General features: G+C 46.0%; 1 protein-coding gene across 1 annotated transcript in view; it reads right to left on the bottom strand.

The window, feature by feature from the left end:
- Nucleotides 1-377: 377 nt before the first annotated feature.
- kcnh2b (potassium voltage-gated channel, subfamily H (eag-related), member 2b) overlaps nt 378-22633 on the bottom strand; it is a 302512-nt gene continuing 280256 nt past the window's right edge. Inside the window, exons 7-16 of the mRNA XM_021562708.2 lie at nt 14490-14912; nt 13103-13493; nt 9148-9347; nt 7672-7924; nt 6935-7128; nt 6634-6736; nt 6010-6285; nt 5665-5854; nt 1359-1536; nt 378-1176 (exon numbers count right to left, since the gene is read on the bottom strand). Coding sequence (XP_021418383.2) covers nt 781-1176; nt 1359-1536; nt 5665-5854; nt 6010-6285; nt 6634-6736; nt 6935-7128; nt 7672-7924; nt 9148-9347; nt 13103-13493; nt 14490-14912 — 2604 coding nt within the window. The 3' untranslated portion in view covers nt 378-780. The remainder of the gene's footprint in view (nt 1177-1358; nt 1537-5664; nt 5855-6009; nt 6286-6633; nt 6737-6934; nt 7129-7671; nt 7925-9147; nt 9348-13102; nt 13494-14489; nt 14913-22633) is intronic.

The following is a 22633-nucleotide window of genomic DNA, read 5'->3' on the forward strand; positions in this document are numbered from 1 at the left end:
TTCGGAAGCGTCACGGACATGTTAGATAGAATGTCTGTAAATTTCAGTGCAAGACATAATGGCTACTTATAGAATTATTATTGTTTTTTCCCCTCCCCATTATGGTAATCCAGTACTGGATACAGCAGTAAAGGGACGTTTCTTAACAGAACCAGTCATGTGACTGAGCGGTCTGTAGTCATCTCTGTAGGCCAGAATATCTCTCTCTCTCTCTCTCTCTCTCTCTCTCTCTCTCTCTCTCTCTCTCTCTCTCTCTCTCTCTCTCTCTCTCTCTCTCTCTCTCTCTCTCTCTCTCTCTCTCTCTCTCTCTCTCTCTCTCTCTCTCTCTCTCTCTCTCTCTCTCTCTCTCTCTCTCTCTCTCTCCTCTCTCTCTCTCTCTCTCTCTCTCTCTCTCTCTCTCTCTCTCTCTCTCTCTCTCTCTCTCTCTCTCTCTCTCTCTCTCTCTCTCTCTCTCTCTCTCTCTCTCTCTCTCTGTGGGTTTGGTAACGCTGTGGTAACGTTAGGAGCTGGATAGGGGAAAGGACCCCTGAAAAAGAGAGACATCCCCCCCCCTCTCCAAACAAGGTTTCTCCTCAGGTCAGAGGTGAGACACACTCAGTGCCTATAGGTGAGGTTTTAGAGGCTGAAGGGAGAAAAGGGACGCCCCCTTATGTGTTTCTGTTTACGCCTGGACTGAGGGAACGGACCCAATGAGATGTGTGACTGGGAAAGAGGAAAACCAGAGCTAGCCCTCCTTTCCCTCTCTCTGTCCCTATTCTCCTCCCTCCCCCTCACCGCTCCTTAGCTCCCCCCAGGGTCGGAGCTGTGCCTCTGCGGTGTCTGTGAGTCCAGGGGTGTCTGTGGCTCAGGCAGAGAGAGCCTTCGCTGGGTGTCAGGGTCCAGGCCATTCGCTCCTCCCACTGACCCCAACCCTGAACCTGCTCGCATCCCTGACCCCAACCCTGAACCTGCCCGCATCCCTGACCCCAACCCTGCCACTGACCCAGCCCCTAGTTCTAGCTCCAGGCTGCCCAGGTCCAGGTCCAGGTCCAAGATTAAGCTGCCCAGCCCAGTGGTGTCTCGTCGTGTCTCGGTGGGGCTGACCAGAGGCGAGTCCTGGGGGTGCAGCTGATCAGGGCTGCGGAGAGAGTCACACAACTTGCCGGGGAACTCCTCAAAGTCCTGGGGGTGTGAGATCTGGAGGAGAGATGCAGACAAGGAGGGATTCAGAGAAGACCCTTTTGAGTGTGTCTGTATATGTGTGTGTGTGTGTGTGTGTGTGTGTGTGTGTGTGTGTGTGTGTGTGTGCGCGCGCATGTATACACGTGTCTACAGGTGTATCTGCATGTAAGTGTCTATCTCCTGTGTGTGAGTAGTACCTGTGAGAGGGAAGCCAGTGTCTCAGACTGCACCAGCCTCTCTCCAGGACCAGGGCCAGGGTAGGGTGAGGCCTGAGGGGGAGACGACACAGTGCTGTAGGCTGGGGGCACCAGGGCCATCTGACGCTGTAGTAGTTGCATGATTGCCCCGATGTCTGTCGACATCCTCGTTTCTAGCCTGAAGAGAGAAACACACGAACACACACACACACGCATACACATGTCAGAAATGCTGACACCTATCCTGGAGCATCCCCCAAGAAGCATTACTGGCCAATCATGTTACAGTAACTCTCCCAAAACAGACACAAAAGCAGGCATAGCCTCAGCCTTCTAGATAATAGAGGTCTTTGACCTCAATGAGCCTTGACAATGGGTACTGACTGGATAAGACCATAGGGGCTAATAGAACAGTTACTCCACTGTGGAGGAGAGAAGATGAGAGGAGGGTTACAGAGAGAAGTGTCAGCTGAGTGCGAACACCAGGCCTGGGTACTTCCATTACTCTGACAGGGGACAGACTTGTATCAGACACTGTGGTACAAGACATAATGGAAGCAGCTACAGTGGAGTAGCAGACTAGCAGCTGTGCCCTATATTCCCATTTGTATATCTTTTACACACTCATTCTAACCATTTTCTCAGAGGGCTATAGCTAACTCTGTCCCTGCCCCTGCCCTGTACCTGTCTCTGACCTGTCTGTGTCCCTGCACTTTCCCTGTCCCCGTCTCTGTCCCTGTAGGTCTCGGTCCCTGTATGTCTCTGTCCCTGGATGTCTCTGACCCCGTCTGTCTCTGACCCCGCCTGTCTCTGTCCCTGTATGTGTCTGTCTCTGTCCCTGTATATGTCTGTCTCTGTCCCTGTATGTGTATGTCTCTGTTCCTGTCCTTGTATGTCTCTGTCGCTATCCCTGTCTGTCTCTGTCCCTGTCTCTGTGTGTCTCTGTATGTCTCTGTCCCTGTCTGTCTCTGACCCCGTCTGTCTCGGTCCCTGTATGTGTCTGTCCCTGTCCTTGTATGTCTCTGTCCCTGTCCTTGTATGTCTCTGTCTCTGTATGTCTCTGTCGCTATCCCTGTCTGTCTCTGTCCCTGTCTCTGTGTGTCTCTGTCTTTGTATGTCTCTGTCCCTGTCTGTCTCTGTCCCTGTCCATCTCTGTCCCTGTCCGTCTCTGTCCCTGTGTGTCTCTGTATGTCTCAGTCCTTGTATGTCTATGTCTCTGTCCCTTTCTGTCCCTGTATGTCTCTGTCCCTTTCTGTCCCTGTATGTCTCTGTATGTCTATGTCTCTGTCCCTTTCTGTCCTTGTATGTCTATGTCTCTTTCCCTGTATGTCTCTGTCCCTTTCTGTCCCTGTATGTCTATGTCTCTTTCCCTGTATGTCTCTGTCTCTTTCTGTCCTGTATGTCTCTGTCCCTTTCTGTCCCTGTATGTCTCTGTCTCTTTCTGTCCTGTATGTCTCTGTCTCTTTCTGTCCTGTATGTCTCTGTCTCTTTCTGTCCTGTATGTCTCTGTCTCTTTCTGTCCTGTATGTCTTAGTCCCTTTCCCTGTATGTCTATGTCTCTTTCCCTGTATGTCTCTGTCCCTTTTCCTGTATGTCTCTGTCTCTTTCCCTGTATGTCTATGTCCCTTTCCCTGTATGTCTATGTCTCTTTCCCTGTATGTCTCTGTCCCTTTCTGTCCCTGTATGTCTGTCTCTTTCCCTGTATGTCTCTGTCCCTTTCTGTCCCTGTATGTCCCTGTATGTCTCTGTCCCTTTCTGTCCCTGTATGTCTCTGTCTCTTTCTCTGTATGTCTACGTCTCTTTCTGTCCTGTATGTCTTAGTCCCTTTCCCTGTATGTCTATGTCCCTTTCCCTGTATGTCTCTGTCTCTTTCCCTGTATGTCTACGTCTCTTTCCCTGTATGTCTACGTCTCTTTCCCTGTATGTCTATGTCTCTTTCGCTGTATGTCTATGTCTCTTTCCCTGTATGTCTGTCTCTTTCCCTGTATGTCTCTGTCCCTTTCTGTCCCTGTATGTCTCTGTCCCTTTCTGTCTCTGTCTCTTTCTGTCCCTGTATGTCTCTGTCCCTTTCCCTGTATGTCTCTGTCTCTTTCCCTGTATGTCTCTGTCCCTTTCTGTCCCTGTATGTCTCTGTCTCTTTCCCTGTATGTCTCTGTCCCTTTCTGTCCCTGTATGTCTCTGTCCCTTTCCCTGTATGTCTATGTCTCTTTTCCTGTATGTCTCTGTCCCTTTCCTTGTATGTCTCTGTCTCTTTTCCTGTATGTCTCTGTCCCTTTCCTTGTATGTCTCTGTCTCTTTCCCTGCATGTCTATGTCCCCTTCCCTGTATGTCTATGTCTCTTTCCCTGTATGTCTCTGTCCCTTTCTGTCCCTGTATGTCTCTGTCTCTGTCCCTTTCTGTCCCTGTATGTCCTTGTATGTCTCTGTCCCTTTCTGTCCCTGTATGTCTCTGTCCCTTTCCCGTTATGTCTATGTCTCTTTCCCTGTATGTCTCTGTCTCTTTCTGTCCCTGTATGTCTCTGTCCCTTTCCCGTTATGTCTATGTCTCTTTCCCTGTATGTCTCTGAACCTTTCCTTGTATGTATCTGTCTCTTTCCCTGTATGTATCTGTCCCTTTCTGTCCCTGTATGTCTCTGTCCCTTTCCCGGTATGTCTATGTCTCTTTCCCTGTATGTCTCTGTCTCTTTCTTTCCCTGTATGTCTCTGTCCCTTTCTGTCCCTGTATGTCTATGTCTCTTTCCCTGTATGTCTCTGTCCCTTTCCCTGTATGTCTATGTCTCTTTCCCTGTATGTCTCTGTCCCTTTCCGTGTTTGTCTATGTCTCTTTCCCTGTATGTCTCTGTCCCTTTCCCTGTATGTCTATGTCTCTTTCCCTGTATGTCTATGTCTCTTTCCTTGTATGTCTCTGTCCCTTTCTGTCCCTATATGTCTCTGTCCCTTTCCCTGTATGTCTATGTCTCTTTCCCTGTATGTCTATGTCTCTTTCCTTGTATGTCTCTGTCCCTTTCTGTCCCTATATGTCTATGTCTCTTTCCCTGTATGTCTCTTTCCCTTTCTGTCCCTGTATGTCTCTGTCCCTGTATGTCTATGTCTCTTTCCCTGTATGTCTCTGTCTCTTTCTTTCCCTGTATGTCTCTGTCCCTTTCTGTCCCTGTATGTCTATGTCTCTTTCCCTGTATGTCTCTGTCCCTTTCCCTGTATGTCTATGTCTCTTTCCCTGTATCTCTCTGTCCCATTCTGTCCCTGTATGTCTCTGTCCCGTTCCATGCATGTCTCTGTCTCTTTCCCTGTATGTCTCTGTCCCTTTCTGTCCCTGTATGTCTATGTCTCTTTCCCTGTATGTCTCTGTCCCTTTCCCTGTATGTCTATGTCTCTTTCCCTGTATGTCTCTTTCCCTTTCTGTCCCTGTATGTCTCTGTCCCTTTCCCTGTATGCCTATGTATCTTTCCCTGTATGTATATGTCTCTTTCCCTGTATGTCTGTCTCTTTCCCTGTATATCTCTGTCCCTTTCTGTCCCTGTATGTCTATGTCTCTTTCCCTGTATGTCTCTGTCTCTTTCTGTCCCTGTATGTCTCTGTCCCTTTCTGTCCCTGTATGTCTCTGTCTCTTTCTGTCCTGTATGTCTATGTCTCTTTCCCTGTATGTCTCTGACCCTTTCTGTCCCTGTACGTCTATGTCTCTTTCCCTGTATGTCTCTGTCTCTTTCTGTCCTGTATGTCTCTGTCTCTTTCTGTCCTGTATGTCTCTGTCTCTTTCTGTCCTGTATGTCTCTGTCTCTTTCTGTCCTGTATGTCTATGTCTCTTTCCCGTCCCTGTATGTCTATGTCTCTTTCCCTGTATGTCTCTGTCTCTTTCCCTGTATGTCTCTGTCCCTTTCTGTCCCTGTATGTCTCTGTCTCTGTCCCTGTATGTCTCTGTCCCTTTCTGTCCCTGTATGTCTATGTCTCTTTCCCTGTATGTCTCTGTCCCTTTCTGTCCCTGTATGTCTATGTCTCTTTCCCTGTATGTCTATGTCTCTTTCCCTGTATGTCTATGTCTCTTTCCCTGTATGTCTCTGTCCCTTTCTGTCCCTGTATGTCTATGTCTCTGTCCCTGTATGTCTATGTCTCTTTCCCTGTATGTCTCTGTCTCTTTCCCTGTATGTCTCTGTCCCTGTATACCTCTTTCCCCATATTGCTCTGTCCATGTATGTCTCTATTGCTGTATGTCTCTGTCCCTGTATGTCTCTGTCCCTCTACGCCTCTGTCCCTCTACGCCTCTGTCCCTCTACGCCTCTGTATGTCTCTGTCTCTCTATGTCTCTGTACCTGTTGAGTTGCTTCTGCAGCAGGTCCAGTCTGTTCTCCAGCTCGGTGCGCTGCCTGCGGCCAATGCTGTTGAGGGGCGTGTTAAGATGGGGAGGGTAGGGCAGGCTGCAGCGCGGCAGTTCCTGGTACTCACGACTGCCCCGACTCTCACCCCAGAAACTGAAGATGTTGGACACCCCTGAAAATGCTCCTGGTTGTGAAGAGAGGGGAGAGGGAGGAAGGGGTAAAGAACAGGGTATACTCTACTGTTTTACATTAACGTGCCCTAGGGTATGTCTGCTATGGAAGTTAATGAGGTGTGTGTGTGTGTGTATCGTTTGTTTCCACATTGATGCCCAGGCCCACCTGTGAGTGCATTGCAGGTGTTGCCCCCCTTTGGGTCTCCCTCCCCCTCGGGAGTGTCGCTGAAGTTCAGGGTGGTGGCCTGAGCCGGGGACATCTCATGCAGAGCCGATGGAGGGGCAGGGCATGTGACCACAGACTCCTCCCCTTCATCGCCACTGGAGTGGGAGGACACTGAGCTCAGAGGCCCCTCCCCCTGGTTACTGGCCGCCTCCTTCTGTCTTCGCCGTAGTGGTTTATTGGCTCTCTCCTTTTTAATTTCTCCTGCATCTGCATCATCTGAGAGGACAAGTTGAGTTGCTGATGATAACGACTTTACTGAGGAAGAATGTACTCATTATAACTGTGAAATGTGGTTGTCTCCTCTAGCTATGAGTACGTGAATGCACTTATTGTAAGTCGCTCTGGAAAGAGCATCTGCTAAATGACTAATTTGTAAATGTAAGAAACAAGGACAGATGATGACACACTGCATGGAAATGGAAAACGTTATTTGTGATGAACAACTGAGTGTGCATGGGAGTCATCATTGAGTATTAGGGGTTTTCTTCTGAGCACCACAGAGAAAATAATACGTTTTGCACTCATGAACAGAAATGAAGGTGTGAAAGGGAATGTGGTGGTTACCCTTCTCTGTCCGGCGCCGGAATGATAGTTTGCGTCTGCGCAGTTTGTTGAATCCTATACAGTCTGAGTTGTCACTTTCTGGAGAGCCAGGAATCATATTGGTCTGCAGGGATTGACAAAGAAAACGGCTCGAAAAATCACAAACTGATGTTAGAGGGCTTATATAGGTCCTCCATAGGGATGCACAATGGAAATCATTCCCCAATTCATTCATTCATTCACCCTTTTGCATCCATACGTGAATATTTGAATGTGCTTTTTTATGGCCTTGACCTGTCTTGAGGAAGTTAGGGTCACTCACATCCCGGAGGTTAAAGGTTATCTCCAGGTTCATCCAGAAGTGATCGGAGAACTCGGGGTACATGTTTAACACCTCCAGGACGTCCTCTCTGTGGATCTTATGGAGGTCACAGTAGGTCAGAGCTCTCACATCGGCGTTAGACTTCCCAGCTCGCCCGTAAAGGTTGATGGGCTCGCCAAATATGTCATTCTTCCCTGTGGGTGAAGAGAGGATTCTTCTACATGCACCGAAAAATGCTAATGTTTTACACTGCTATGTTATTACTGGGAAGTTACATGGCAAATGTACAATAACTCCAAATGGTACATAGCAGTGCTTGTTCAATGAAATAGCATTTCACCCTTCTCGGCTGCCCAGAGTTTGAAGCTGTATGAGGTATAAATTGGGTAATATTTTTGCCCAGTAGATGGCAGTGTTGGCCTATATATTATTTTTTCTCCGGGAGAATTGCCTTTGAAAGTCTGTATATCTTATTTGCCCATCTCTGACCATCATGAGTTTCCCTAGCACATCATATCTGAATATACCAAATTCACTTTGTTCTTCAATTCATTTCCCCTTTGGATTGGTACATGCTACTCTAGCAACAGTAGACCCTATAGAGTGACAGTAGAGCCTATAGTCTTTAATTTGGTAGCCTATACATGCTAGACTAGCCGTAGAACCTGGACAAACCTGGACAATCTGGGTTGATACATGCTACAGTAATAGTAGCTCCTATCGTCTATCATCCTCACCCAAGATGGCCACCACCACGTCGCCTCGGAGGATCTCGATGGAGCCGCGGGAGATGAAGTAGATGGCGGTGAGCACGTCGCCGGCGTGCACCAGGGTGTCGCCGGGCGGGGCGTGGGTGGTCTTGAACTTCATGGCCAGGGCTCGCAGGCAGCCCTTAGTGGAGCCCTTGAAGGCTTTGCAGTTCTCCAGGAGGGTACGGTTGAGGTGGAGGCAGATGTCAGCCTGGAGACACTCTGGGAACCCCTTCAACACCTGGTAGCGGGGGAGAGAGGGCGGGAGGTGGGATGGGGAGGGGGAGAGAGGGGGATAGAGAGAGCGATAGAGTGTTACTGTCTAGCGAGTCTATGACAAGCAGTGTAGATGTCACTGCTGTCTTTGAACAACAAACCTTAAACAAATTCTCTGAAAAATGTAATTTTCTGATATGTAGATGCAAATCAAATGTTTACCCAAAACAATTACAATATTTCATCAGCAATCTGCCTTAGTAATACTTTCACTTGTAAGGCTGCAGCTCTACCTATGTAGTTCAAATGATTACTAGAGACTCATTTAATGATTTTCCCCTCTAGCAAGGGGCTTCCCCCAATTTTTCAGAGAAAAGAGTAGGAGTTTTTCTATGTGCGACTCGACCAACGTCTCAAAAACACCCCCCCATCTTGATCCGACACCGCTCTCATTGAAGCCATGGAAGTTCAAGGCCGACCCCGATACCACAGCCATTGTTAGCAGAAAACAGGATCCCCATTACAGTCAATGGAAAAATGCAGATTTTCGTGATCAATCTTCGTGTAAAAAAACGAAGATTCTTGAAAAATTGTTCAAGAATCAATGGGTACATTTCAGTACAAAAATGGATTAAGTAACAGCAGATTGCCCCTTTAACTCCAGTGTTTAATGTAAATGATTAAATGTAAAAGATAGAGGAAACAAACAAGCCGCGTCGCTTGTGCAGTTTTACAGCAAATTTCCTACAATTCTACACATTTAGCCAAAGGGTGGAGGCAAATGTTTGCGGCTTTTAATATAATAACAGATGATCAACAGGCCCCACCCCGGTCGGTAATTGGACCATGCTTACTACAAGTTTAGATAGCTGGCCGCCAGACTAACTTGCCAATATAAAACATTTTAGCTGACATGGACTAATTGACTGACTGCAGATGCACAACCACATCTCAAGTTGAGACCGTGACTGAGTTCCTAAAAATAAAGTTACCCATCCCTGATGTATGTGTTTACGTCTATGCACTGTGTTGATGTCAATGTGCTATGTGTATCTTTATGTGTATGTTCTGTGTGTGTGTGTGTGTGTGTGTGGTGTGTGTGTGTGTGTGTGTGTGTGTGTGTGGTGTGGGTGGTGTGTGTGTGTGTCTGTGGTGTGTGTGGGTGTGTGTGTGTGTGTGTGTGTGTGTGTCTGTGTGTCTGTCTTTTGTGTGTGTGTGTGTGTGTGTGTGTGTATGTATATCACTCACAGCATTCATGTCGATGCCGTTAGTGTAGGACCAGGCGTGTTGGAAGTACTCCTCCAGCCGCTGCCTCAGTGGGTTTGGGATCTGGTGGAACCGGATGAACTCTCGGACCCGCAGCATCTGGGTGTGGTACCTCGCTGTACCCGAGTACAACCTCTGGATGATGGCCGACACGTTCCCAAAGATGCTGGCGTACATCAGAGCTGTAGGTTTGAGAGGAGAGAAGAGAGTTAGGATTTTGTGAATAGAATACTACTGCTGTCTACGACACCTTGGGCACTGTGAGTTGAGAAACGATCAACGTTATGGTATCTCAGATGTGTGTGTGTGTGTGTATTTATGTGTGCATGCATGTGTGTGATTGTATGTGCCATGGCCCTTCATGTCTAGGGCTGTGGCGGTCGCAAAATTTAATCAGCCGGTGATTGTCAAGCAAATAAGTGTCGGTCTCACTGTGATTGACTGTTAATTAACATAAACACATTTAGCATCTCCTGGCTTCCACACAAGCTACTAATACTGACCTATAGGAAACATCTACATTTTAAAAAGTCTAATAAATCCATGTCATATAGCCTATACCTTCACAATAAATCCATTATTTATTTTAGAAAGAAACATTATATGAAGAAAATGTAGTCTATTTCAGAACAGAATAGCATACTCTGAGTTGTCCTTATGTTAGGTCCTGATCTGGCTATGCCAAATGTGTAACGGCTCTCGTCGGTGGAAGGAAGAGTGGACCAAAGCGCAGCGTGGAAAGTGTTGATGATATTTATTTTCAAGAAACGCTCAAACAAAAATAACAAATCCAAAAAAACGAAAGCGAACAATTCCGTCAGGCACAGACACTAAACAGAAAATAACACCCCACCAAACCCAAACGGAAAATCACAACTTATATATGATCCCCAATCAGAGACAACGATAGACAGCTGCCTCTGATTGGGAACCACACATGGCAAAACAACAAAGAAATAGAAAACATAGATTTCCCACCAGAGTCACACCCTGACCTAACCAAACATAGAGAATAAATAAGGACCTCTAAAGTCACCGGGACCTCCGGACCGTAGATCATCGCTGCAAGCTCTTGACTGGGGACCGTCGCTGGAGGCTCCGGACTGGGGACCGTTGCTGGAGGCTCCGGACTAGGCACCGTCGCTGGAGACTCCGGACTGGGGACCGTCACTGGAGGCTTCGTACGTGGAGCCGGAACAGGTCTCACCGGACCGAGGAAACATACTGGAATCCTGGTGTGGGGAGCTGCCACAACACGTCCTGGCTGGATACCCACTTTAGCTCGGTGAGTGTGGAGAGCTGGCACAGGATGCACTGGGCTAAGAAGGCGCACTGGAGGCATAGTGCATATAGCCGGCGCAGGATATACTGGGCCGTGGAGGCGCACTGAAGGTCTGGAGCATAGAGCTGGCACAATGGTCCTGGTTGAATACCCCATGTAGCACGGCACATGCGGGGAGCAGGCACAGGCCGCACTGGGTTGTGCTGGCGAACTAGGGATACCGTGCATAGAGCTGGCGCAGGATATCCTGGGCCAAAGAGACGCACCGGAGACCAGGAGCGCTGAGCCGGCACAATCCGTCCTGGCTGAATGCCCACTCTAGCACGGCAACTGCGGGGAGCTTGCACAGAGCGCACCGGGCTGTGGATGCGTACTGAAGCCACGGTGTGCAGAACCGGAAAACGTGGCACTTGAACCGTGACCAACTCCTCATTGTATTTACAGGGAGTTGGTTCTCGTTCACCCCTTAGTTCCGCTCGCTTCGCTTGCCAACCCGTGTGCCTCCCCCAAAAATGTGTTGTGGCTGCCTCTCGTGCTCCCGTCGTTGAGCTAACTCTTTGTATAGTCGCCGTTCCGCTCTCGTTGCCTGCATCTGCTCCCTTGGACAGCGATACTCCCTGGCCATGTCCAGGGTCCTTCCCTGCCTCCGATTGGGAACCACACTCGGCAAAACAACAAAGAAATAGAAAACATAGATTTTCCCACCAGAGTCACACCCTCACCTAACCAAGCATAGAGAATAAATAAGGATCTCTAAGGTCAGGGCTAGACAAAATGGCTGTGGGCTACACAAGATTGGCATAGAATTCCGTGGCATTATTTTATTGTTTGAAAAATATTGAACAAAGCTGAATAAATAGAAAGGATATTTTCTCTCAACAATATGAGGAAGTGTGCGCATGTGGCTATTCTGTGTTGAGCGGTTAACAAATAAATCTATATTCCTATATGCTTAATTTAGAGTTGTTCTACAAATGTTGGACTAGACTGTATGTTTAGATTTGTAACACATTGTAAGGCTGCATGATGAGACTCTAATGAAAAAAGTTGCTTGAAAGGCATGAGCTCTGCGTTGTTTTTTATGCAGGCTGTACACACCACATCAGTCTCTCATTCACAATTTGAGAAGCACTTGATAATGCCTAGAATTTCGCTGTGTCATCCCCTTTGTGTGGCCGTAATGCATCCTAAATAAATCCATGCATTTTGTAGCCAGTGGCCATTGTGCCCTTCTCCTTGAGTGCTGCACGCTCCATCACGTGATCGGGTCTTTCTCACAGGCTACAAGTGAAGACAGACACATCGGGGACACATCTGTGCATGTCCTTATCCAATTCCAAAGTGCATATTGAAGATATTGGAAGAACTGTCCACATTTACTTTTCAAATTATAAGCACAGCAATGTGCACATGGTAGTAGGCTATAAGTGCAAATGTTCCATTAGCAGAAAACACCATTATCAAAAGTGACCACAAATGCAATTATGCATGTAATGCTTTTATTATAAAGGTACATTTTTATGGTAACAAAAGTATCTTCCCGCTAACTTGAAACTCACGTGTTGCTTATGTATGCTTGTTAGGCTCTACATCCCTTGTAAAGCAGATTAATGTGCTTAATTTGAAGAAGTTATTTGGCCACTAGTTGTGATATAAACCTATTCAAACATTAAGGCCTATGGGCAAGGCTACATGAGGTGTGCGACTATGATTTGAAAAAGTCACAAAAAAAGGCATTGTTTCTCATGCCGGGCATCATTCACAAGTGATAAGATATAATTCACATTTGGATTTGTTTAACACTTTTTTGGTTACTACATGATTCCTTATGTGTTATTTCATAGCTTTGACGCCTTCGCTATTATTCTACAAAATAGTATAAAGAAAGAAAGAACCTGAAATGAGAAGGTGTGTCTAAACCTTTGACTGGTACTGTATATGGATGGCTGAAACATCAAGGTGTGAGTGATGAACAATCATCTCCATATGTGTATTAACTCTGTAGAGATCTGTAAAGAAATCTGGTCATTATCGTTATAGCTTTCTTCCTGCTCCACATGATATGTGTCTGCAGGCAAACACGACGAGGGAAATTGTTTCATGGAGAGGAAGATATTTTGATAAGTGTATTTATATTAAAAAGATATTAGCTGATGTCTTACTAGGGAATATTTAGCTAATATATTAAGACATGAAATGATAAATGGCTTGATTAAATCCAGTTTCATTAGACAAAATACTTATTTGCATATTTTACCAGAAAACATTTTGACCTTGTGTTAACACTGTCAGACTCGCGACTGCATAGTAATTATCATCATCCACTTAATATTGTAACGTGACAGAATCATCTCTGCACTCCCAACGCTGCAGAACTGAGCGGGATTTGCTTGGTGAGGCAGAAATGTAAAACAGTCCTTCTTTATGGGCCACATCCACATTATCCTTTTCAGACATAAAACTGTAATCTTGACCCTAACACTAAACCTGTTTTTATCCCAAATGTTCATTCAAAGTGTTAGCAGCTACCAAGATAGCAAACACTGCAACAAAACAAGGAACAATTACATTTGAGCAGAGGCGGAGCCACCACATTACTAACCAATCAAATCACAGTAACTCCACCCCCCCCCCCCCCCCCCCCCCCGTACTTACATCCGATAAGCATGACGCAGATGGAAAAGATCTTCTCAGAGTTGGTGTTGGGGGAGACGTTGCCAAAGCCCACGCTTGTCAGACTGGAGAAGGTGAAGTAGAGTGCCGTCACGTACTTGTCCTTTATGGAAGGGCCCGAGCCGTGCACCGTCTCGTTGTAGTGTTTCCCCAAAGACTCGCCCAGCGTGTGGAGCCAGCCAATGCTGCCGTTGCGCTCCACGCTGCCGATTGCGTACCAGATGCACGCCAGCCAGTGGGCGATAAGGGCGAATGTACACATGAGCAGGAAGAGGACGGCGGCGCCATACTCCGAGTAGCGGTCCAGCTTCCTCGCCACGCGCACCAGCCGCAAGAGGCGGGCTGTCTTCAGCAGGCCTATCAGAGTAGTCGTCTGGCAGGAGAGGAGAAATGGTTTGTTTAGTGTCCGATCTTACCTTGTCAGGGCCCGTGTTGCAGGCTTTTGCTCCAGCCAAGCTTTAACACAGCTGATTCATCTCATCTATGTCTTGATTGAAGGCTGTTATTAGTTGACTGGTTGAATCAGGTGTGTGACTGCTTGACTGGAACAAAAGTCAAAAGTCTGGGCCTTCTGCAGATAAGGTTGGCCACCCCTGATTTAGGAAGTCAGTTCAACGTTTTAAAGCTTTATTGCCCATTTAGGATAAACAACCTTACTGAAATGTACAGAATGTGCAAATCATCCTCTGCCCCAGACTTGTAACCAATCACAATCCCTCAGCAGCAGTTAAATCCTCTCTATTATATACTGTGCTGTTAGTGGGTTCAGTTCAGTTCCCACAAATCACACTTGTCTTAAGGAGCCCCCACTGTGTCAATACACCAAATAAATAAGGACTTGATTACTTCCCTACGTGGCAGAAAGCCTAGTTTCTCACTTTGCAAGACATTTTAGTCCTCTTCTGGGGAAAATGTCCACTTCCTTGGCTCACTGGCCACTTCAGGTTCAATTAATTAAACATTGGCAAGAAGGTTGAAAGTACAACCTTTCACAGTTGTTTTTCTGCTCCACAGCCTTGGAGGGGATATCGCTTACTTTTAGTTAATTGGAGGTCCATAAATGATGGACTCAAAGGGAGATTTGACCTTGGAGGTCCCAAAAGCTCAATGCAAATAGTATTCATTGGTCCTTATTGATTTTCTATAGAGCACTATACAGGATCTAACCACCCTTCAATACGGAATCAAACCATTCAATTCAAGACTCAACCACAGTTCTTTAGGCATCGAGTCAAAAGTACAATGTAGGCCTTAAGTAGGTCATCATAACATCTGACAATCCTCATAACCCAAGATGCATTCCAACACACAGTAGTCCTCACAAAACTCATTTACCCACAATGCCCTTCCCCTCCTCCCACTTCCTCACCTCCTCTCCGCTGCGGTAGATGAGCAGGTCGAAGGGAATGGCTGCCACCATGTCGATGAGGAACCAGCCCTTGAAGTAATGGACGGCTATCCTCAGTGGAGCGCTGACCACCTCGTCGTTAGTATTGACGTACGTCGTCCTGAAGTTAATGACGATGTCCACGATGAACATGATGTCCACGATTAGGTCGACCACGTTGAGCGGCGAGCACGAGTAGCCACAGTTCACCATAGCCGCCTCCTCGTGGTCGTTGAGGAGGAAGGCGGCGGAGTAGGGGGTCAAGATAGCCGTGTAGATGACCAGCAGCAGGATGAGCCAGTCCCACACCGCCTTGAAGGGGCTGTAGTGGAGGACGGTCCACTTGTGGATGCGAGGGGCCTGGAGCTTGTACTCTGGCAGGACGTCAGCACCCAGCGACAGCACCTGGTGGGAGAGAGAGGGGGAGGGGTAAGACTTTCTGATCAAGAAGTTGGGTCAATATGATAGAAAGAAAGAACGAAAGAAAGAAAGAAAGAAAAATAAATAAATAAATAAATAAAAAAGAAAGAAAGAAAGAAAAATAAATAAATAAAAAAGAAAGAAAGAAAAATAAATACATAAATAAAAAAGAAAGAAAGAAAGAAAAATAAATACATAAATAAAAAAGAAAGAAAGAAAGAAAGAAAAAGAAAGAAAGAAAAAAAAGAACGAAAAGAAAAAAAGGAAAGAAAGAAGGAAAGAAAAGAAAGAAAGAAATGGCCAGGGAAGGACAATATGAATGTTTCCCCAAAACCTCACAATATCGCCTCATAACGCATCTGTGACCCTGTATAAGGTAGCTTAGAATAGACAGGAGCTCCTTGGACCGCATGTGCTTTATTCTTTTGGAGGGGAAACAACAACGTTTCACAATTAGAGCAATGTTCAGTGTCCAGTGAGGCTGAAGGAAGCTGTTGTGATAGGAAGGACTCTCCTAAAGTAATCCCTGAAGCAGAACGGAAAAAACAAACGCTCAAACCCGCATGCACGCACATGAACACTCACACACATGCACATTGACAGTCAAATTCATAGCCAGAACATGCAGTTCCAGTGGATTGGATTTGTTTCAGTAATGTATTCCAACTCCAGTCAGCAGCAATGAAAAATTAAACTAATCACAACGAGAGAGTTATTTCTCCTGGTCTCCCAGAATTAAACAGTAGTGAATCACGCAGCCAGGATAGTGTGTTGAACTGATTAGTAATAATGGAACACAGACATAACTCAGTACATCTCCCACTCACGACCCAACATCTAACAGGCAGACACTGTCTCAATAACACTGCTAGGCTATATCATAACAAGGGCATGATGCTGTGAATAGAATCATACCATTTCTGTTACACTTGTTATATACTATGTCACGTACCATCTTAGCTACTATGTAAGTATAGTGCATTCAGCTGAAACAGGGCAGTAAAATGAAGCTTTACCAAACACTATCCGATTCCAAAATCCAAAGGTAAACCATTTTTAAGGGAGCCAACTGTTGCCGAGAGGTTTACTACTTCTTGTCTGCACTGGTGGGTCTGACCTCCCATTTCCCAGGTTAAGTAGAACAGCCTCCCTGCCTTGAACACACACATCCCTGGGAGAGGACAGATTGACAGACGTTCTCTAACCATCTGTACAAGCATATTGCAACAGAATACACTTGTAGCTAGCTGAAAACACACAAGCATGTCTCATGTCACTCGCCCAGAGGCTCTCACACACACACGCACACACAAATCACATTTTAAACTGGCTATACAAATCACATTTTAAACTGGCTATACAAATCAGGTTGTAATATTAGCACGGGTATCAATGCAAATATGAAGAATTGCACAATTTCGACACCCACTTGATTATCTTGCTTCATTGAAAGGGGATAAAAAGAAGTAGAAAATGAGTGCAGAGTATATTTGTGGTTATTCCTGAACTATAGAGCAGGCGGGCTTCCAGAGACAACACAGTGAGACTTTTGGGCCCATGCTACGTTCTGTATATTCAAGGCACTGTTGTTAAAAAAAAAGGCAGGCAATCTAAGACAAATTCCTATGACTAAGTTCTTAGGGTTGTGGGGCGGGACTGTGAGTAGCTTCTGTGAATGCCACAGCCAATTGGGTTTGTTGACTGTAAGCTCTGTGTCACGAGTCACCACTGACATAGAGTGACAGGCAGTGTGTGAGGGTATGGGCGGAGAACTTTCTAGACGCTATAAATGACTGAGCTCTCCAGGGCTTAGCAACAGGCTAATAAAAAGGCAGAAATTAATATTAGATTTGGTCAGAGAGAGAGACCTTTTCTCTCTCTGGGTGTAGCAATGTGACGAGGCCTGAGGAGAATAGAGAGCTGGGTAAACAGGGGGCTGTGTGAGCTCCAGTCCACCCGAATAGAACAGCTGAGGTCACAGGTGCAGCTGCACGACGGCTGCGGCCCTCTCTCTTTTCCCCACCCTTCCCCTTTCCCTCTTTCTCTCCTTCCACACCCCAAATACTCAGTGGAATCTGTGTTCTTACTAATCCAGTACAGCTGATGGCTCTTATGGCAAGCCGTTCCCATTCTTGTTGTTGTCATTGTCGTAGAAGTACCCAGCAGAGCATGGCCCTATCACCATAACATCAGAACTAGAGATGAGGAACCCTCTTGCCAATGTGGTGCAGTATCAGCACTTTCACTATGTATGGACCATCATACAAAATACTAAGGACACATTGGTTAGTTACAGTCCTGTATTTAACTGACGTTGTTTCTTTGGGATTCGTTGGAAAGTCTCCACCATGTACCAGTTAATACCCAGGAAGATGTGAATTGTGTTGAGGGCTTTGACGTATCTGAGAAAGACACAACACAGGATTACCTTTGTAGATGCATCACCTGCAGAAGCCTGTAAAAATACAGTGTGATCTCATTCCACAATAACAACATTCTGGATCTGCTGTCTATATCACACCATGTTGTCTTGCCCTCAGGTTGATTCAGTGTGGCACCTGTACCCAGAATGCTCCTCTCACTGAGACAGGGGCGATATTTCCAGCTGAGCGTGTCAGACAGACAGACAGGCGGGCTGGGGTCGTTCAGGGGGAGGGTCTGATTCACTGGCAGGTCGCCTTTGGGGGTCCATGGGCACGTACGGCAGGTGCTCAGCCAAACAGTGTTCAGTGATTGTGTTAGGAAGGCAGGTGCCGTGCTAGACTGCAGGTAGTGCATCATGCAGAGGTGTGTGTGTGTGTGTGTGTGTGTGTGTGTGTGTGTGTGTGTGAGGCCTATAATTCACAGTGTGTTGGCCCTTCTCTATGGAGCTGAGTCATGTCAGGTCAAATGTTTCTGAGCTTAACAGGCACTAGGGGTTTCTATCATGCCTCCCACTGACTAATACAAAGGCAGATGGTATTGTTGATGTCATGGGTGCAGTGAAACACACGCCAAAGCGACTTTATGCAACTTTGCTTGTAGCAAATGTCCATCATTTCTGGGGGTGGAGGCGGACATTGGAAGACTTACTCAAAAGGACAACCACATCACTAGCCTGGGTGCCAGTTTACCACATGACTAGCCTGGGTGCCAGTTTACCACATGACTAGCCTGGGTGCCAGTCTACCACATGACTAGCCTGGGTGCCAGTCTACCACATGACTAGCCTGGGTGCCAGTTTACCACATGACTAGCCTGGGTGCCAGTCTACCACATGACTAGCCTGGGTGCCAGTCTACCACATGACTAGCCTGGGTGCCAGTCTACCACATGAGTAGTCTGGGTGCCAGTCTACCACATGACTAGCCTGGGTGCCAGTCTACCACATGACTAGCCTGGGTACCAGTCTACCACATGACTAGCCTGGGTGCCAGTCTACCACATGAGTAGTCTGGGTGCCAGTCTACCACATGACTAGCCTGGGTGCCAGTCTACCACATGACTAGCCTGGGTGCCAGTCTACCACATGACTAGCCTGGGTGCCAGTCTACCACATGACTAGCCTGGGTGCCAGTCTACCACATGACTAGCCTGGGTGCCAGCCTGCTTCTGCTCTCTTGCCAACTCCTTATGCAATTGATATGTCATGTTTAGCATGTTTTGACAACTGAGTAGACAAAAGCACAAACGGATCTGGGACCAGGCTACCACGTGAGGTAAAGGAGTTCAAATCCAGGTAGCCCCGACAAGAGAGTGATAAGATACAGTACCCTTTAGAATCAACGGTTCATCTACATTAGTTTGGCCATATTAACTCTAACGCACATCTTCCTGGTGATCTTCATAAGCATATTAGAGGTTTGGGGCTAAAGTAAGCATGGCTGCTTCAGTGAGCCTTCAAGTTAAATTGAAAAATTGGGAAGACTTTTAGCTGTAGGCTGATTAGTGAGAGCATTTGGTCTATATATAAAACAGCAACAAAAAAAACAAACCCAGTATATACTGCAGGGTCATGAAGAGAGGTCAGACGGAAGCAATGAAATCATCCGCTCTTAGCCTTGGTAAGTCAATGACTCAGTGAGGCATGAGGTTGAACAAGGGTGAGAAACTGGGGTGAGGCTGAATAGGGGCGAGGAGTAGGGGTGAGTATGAGAGAGTATGAGTGAGATGGGTGGAGAGCTGGAGTGAGGTATAGGGGGTGATGTACAGGGGTGAGGAGCAGGGGTGGAGAGAAGGGGTAGAGAGCAGGGGTGGAGAGAAGGGGTAGAGAGCAGGTGGTGGAGAGAAGGGGTAGAGAGCAGGGGTGGAGAGAAGGGGTGAGGAGCAGGGGTGGAGAGAAGGGGTAGAGAGCAGGGGTGGAGAGAAGGGGTGGAGAGAAGGGGTAGAGAGCAGGGGTGGAGAGCAGGCATGAGGTATAGGGGGTGAGGAGAAGGGTGGAGAGCAGGCATGAGGTATAGGGGGTGAGGAGAAGGGTGGAGAGCTATTAGCTCCCAGAGTAAGATTTAAACCATGAGAGTTAAAGTGAATCCCAAAGCGGTGAGTAGTGTTTGTGTGTAGTGTGTATCCTGCAGTGTTTGTGCGTAGTGTGTATCCTGCACGGTGCAAACACATTGTATCTGTATACAGGGAAGAATAGAAGCAGGTGAGGTAGCTGGAGGAGGCAAAACAGTGTTTTTATCAACAGTTGCACCTCCAACTGAAGTGATGAGTAATGAATTGTACATTACTGTCTATATTTAGCCTGTTAGAAAAACATAATCACTATGGCGTGTCTGTCAGACGCACGCATGACGGCACGCACACATACAGTTCAGTGCCGCACCCTTCTCCAGTGAGCCTCCCCTCCCCAAAGGACTCATTGGGTTATTTTTAGTGATGTGTGTGAAACCAAACAGCTTTCTCATAAAACATGTCTACATTTCACAGATATCACAAAAGCTACATTTGAGGCCAACAACCAGGGTTTTAGTGCTGCAGGGGCGCAGGGGAGAGCCGCTCCTTCATCTTTTTCAATTTGAGAATACACAGAGCTGGTAAAACTATTTCCGGAAAATGTATTCTGATAAATAAATAAATCATATTTAAATTACCACCAATATTCCATGAAAAACGGTGGAATGACAAACCACATAAATGTAGCAGTTTAGAGGTAGGTAGATAGTGGTTTCTTCTTCTCTCTGGCGGCGGTGAGAATGATGTATGTAGGCTATGTGTGTGCCCTGCAGAGACCTGTCGGAGGCTTACCACTTTGACCAATCAGAACAATAGATCCCCATGTGTTTGCCTTGATATTCATAACACTCCACGGACCCCCTCTCTACTTTTGCGCAGTGGAACCTAGAACGATATGTGACCACCTGGTTACGGCGACACTGTTCTTCCCGAGGACACCCAAACCAGCGGCCACCACAAAGCCCAAGGAGCCTGACCCTCGCTGGAAGTTGCTATAGCCCTGCTTGGGATATTTAGCTTGTATTGGCTATTGGTTGAGACGCAGGGCCCGTTCTAGCTTGATATGTCAGGGTATGTGATTTGGGCCAAGTTGGAGGTAAAAATGCATTCAGGTTATAGTTTATTGAGATGCATGAATACACCACAACAAAAGCTCTACAGCTGCACCATCGAGAGCATCCTGATGGGTTGCATCACAACCTGGTATGGCAACTGCTTGGACTCCGACCACAAGGCACTACAGAGGGTAGTGCGTACGGCCCAGTACATCACTGGGGCCAAGCTTCCTGCCATCCAGGACCTCTATACCAGGTGGTGTCAGAGGAAGGCCCAAAACATTGCCTAAGACTCCAGCCACCCTAGTCATAGAATGTTCCCTCTGCTACCGCAGGGCATGCGGTAGCGAAGCTCCAAGTCTAGGCCTAAAAGTTTTCTTAACAGCTTCTACCCCCAAGCCATAAGACTGTTGAATAGCTATTGAATTGGCTACCCGGACTATTTGCATTGACACCCCCCCCCCCCCCCCTATTTTTCACGCTGCTGCTACTCTCTGTTTATTATCTATGCATAGTCACTTTACCCCGACCTACATGTACATACCTACTGTACCTCAATTACCTAAACTAACCTGTACCCCCGCACATTAACTCGGTACCGCTACCCCCTGTATATAGCCTTGTTATTGTTATTTTATTGTTACTCTTTCATTTTTGTTTATTTAGTAAATATTTTCTCTTATTTTTCTTAAAACTGCATTGTTGGTTAAGGGCTTGTAAGTAAGAATTGAATGTTGTATTTGGGCTCACGAGAGAAATAAAATCGGATTTTTGGGGGGGATTCTATGTCTGTTTTTAAACACAGTTCGTGCAATTTTACATAGTAATGATTTCTGTTCACTACTTGGTCAATTGATTATATAGCATCTTTAATCTATGTCAATAAATTCTATGAATTGATATTTCACCTCTCTGTTGAATTATTTTCTGTAGTAGGGTGTATTTTAACCATGTGTTCAAGCTAATCAAATCAACGTTTATTTATGATACAGTGTATAAGCTACACAATACAATTAAATACCTACCCACAATAAAGCTCTCCTCGCAATCAGTGCAATGATATTAAGCGACATGTAGCCTATTTGTATATACATTAGGCCTACAAATAGCTATATACCACATAGTCGTAGGCTTATCAGGCTATACTGCAAATGATTGTTGTTTGTTCCTGGACTAGCCGAATGGTAGAGCTATCTTTCAGGTGTCCTTCAGCAACACCAGCTGGTTCCACTTCTTTAGCATCATTGTGTGATCCTGGCGGTTTGCTTTCAGAAACACGAAGGGTGCTCCAATCGTTTAAAATAACACTCATCAACATGTCGCCTACGTCTAAAATTCCTATTCATCCCTTATTATTATTATTATTATTACAAATGGCATATGATCACAGTGATGCATGTTTAGTAAAGTAGTAAAGCTGAATGAATGTCTTGCAAGATCACATGACGATGAATTAGTATTTTACATAATAGAACAGAATAGAATAGCATAGCATAATTGTCCTGTAACGTTGTTACATCAAAAACACCAGAAACACCTGATTTCTAGTGAGATTTTAGAATGGTTAGCTGAAGCTGAATAGTCACTCTTCTTTCTCATGCGCCACGACTAAACAGAGCCGCTAGTCAGGATATACTGTATGCTTTGATTGAAACAAAATACAAGAAAGGCTAATAGTTTAACACCATCTGCTGTAATTCACTCACCAAACAGTCATTCAAGAAGATATACATGCATATTCTATTCTCATTAAACTGATTGAGATCAAATGATTGGCATGCAGATGCATTCTCACCAGTAAAACATGAAGAATTGTCATTCACAATTGACAGTGATGGCCTATTTTTAAATGAGGTATGCCTAACTTGGTGATTGATGGTATTAAAAATAGAAAATGTTCTTGAGACAATATGTGTCGGCATAGGCAGACGTTGCAATTGGAGGATGCATTTTATGCACATTACATATAATGATATTCAATAGGATACATCTGTCGGTATTAAATTCGATTGAGGAAATGATGACCTCATTTACAACAACAAATAATAACTCCCCCACCTATAAAAATAGCACTAAGCCACTGACAACAACACTTTGAAACTTAACTTTGTTGCAATGTATCTGCAGTTGTCAGTAGCTATGATAAAAGACAGGCAGGAAAGGATTTCAGATACTGTCTACAACAAACCATGTGAAAAGTTCAAAGTACTCAAGTGT

The sequence above is a fragment of the Oncorhynchus mykiss genome, chromosome 15, assembly GCF_013265735.2.
Source record: "Oncorhynchus mykiss isolate Arlee chromosome 15, USDA_OmykA_1.1, whole genome shotgun sequence".
Taxonomy (NCBI): domain Eukaryota; kingdom Metazoa; phylum Chordata; class Actinopteri; order Salmoniformes; family Salmonidae; genus Oncorhynchus; species Oncorhynchus mykiss.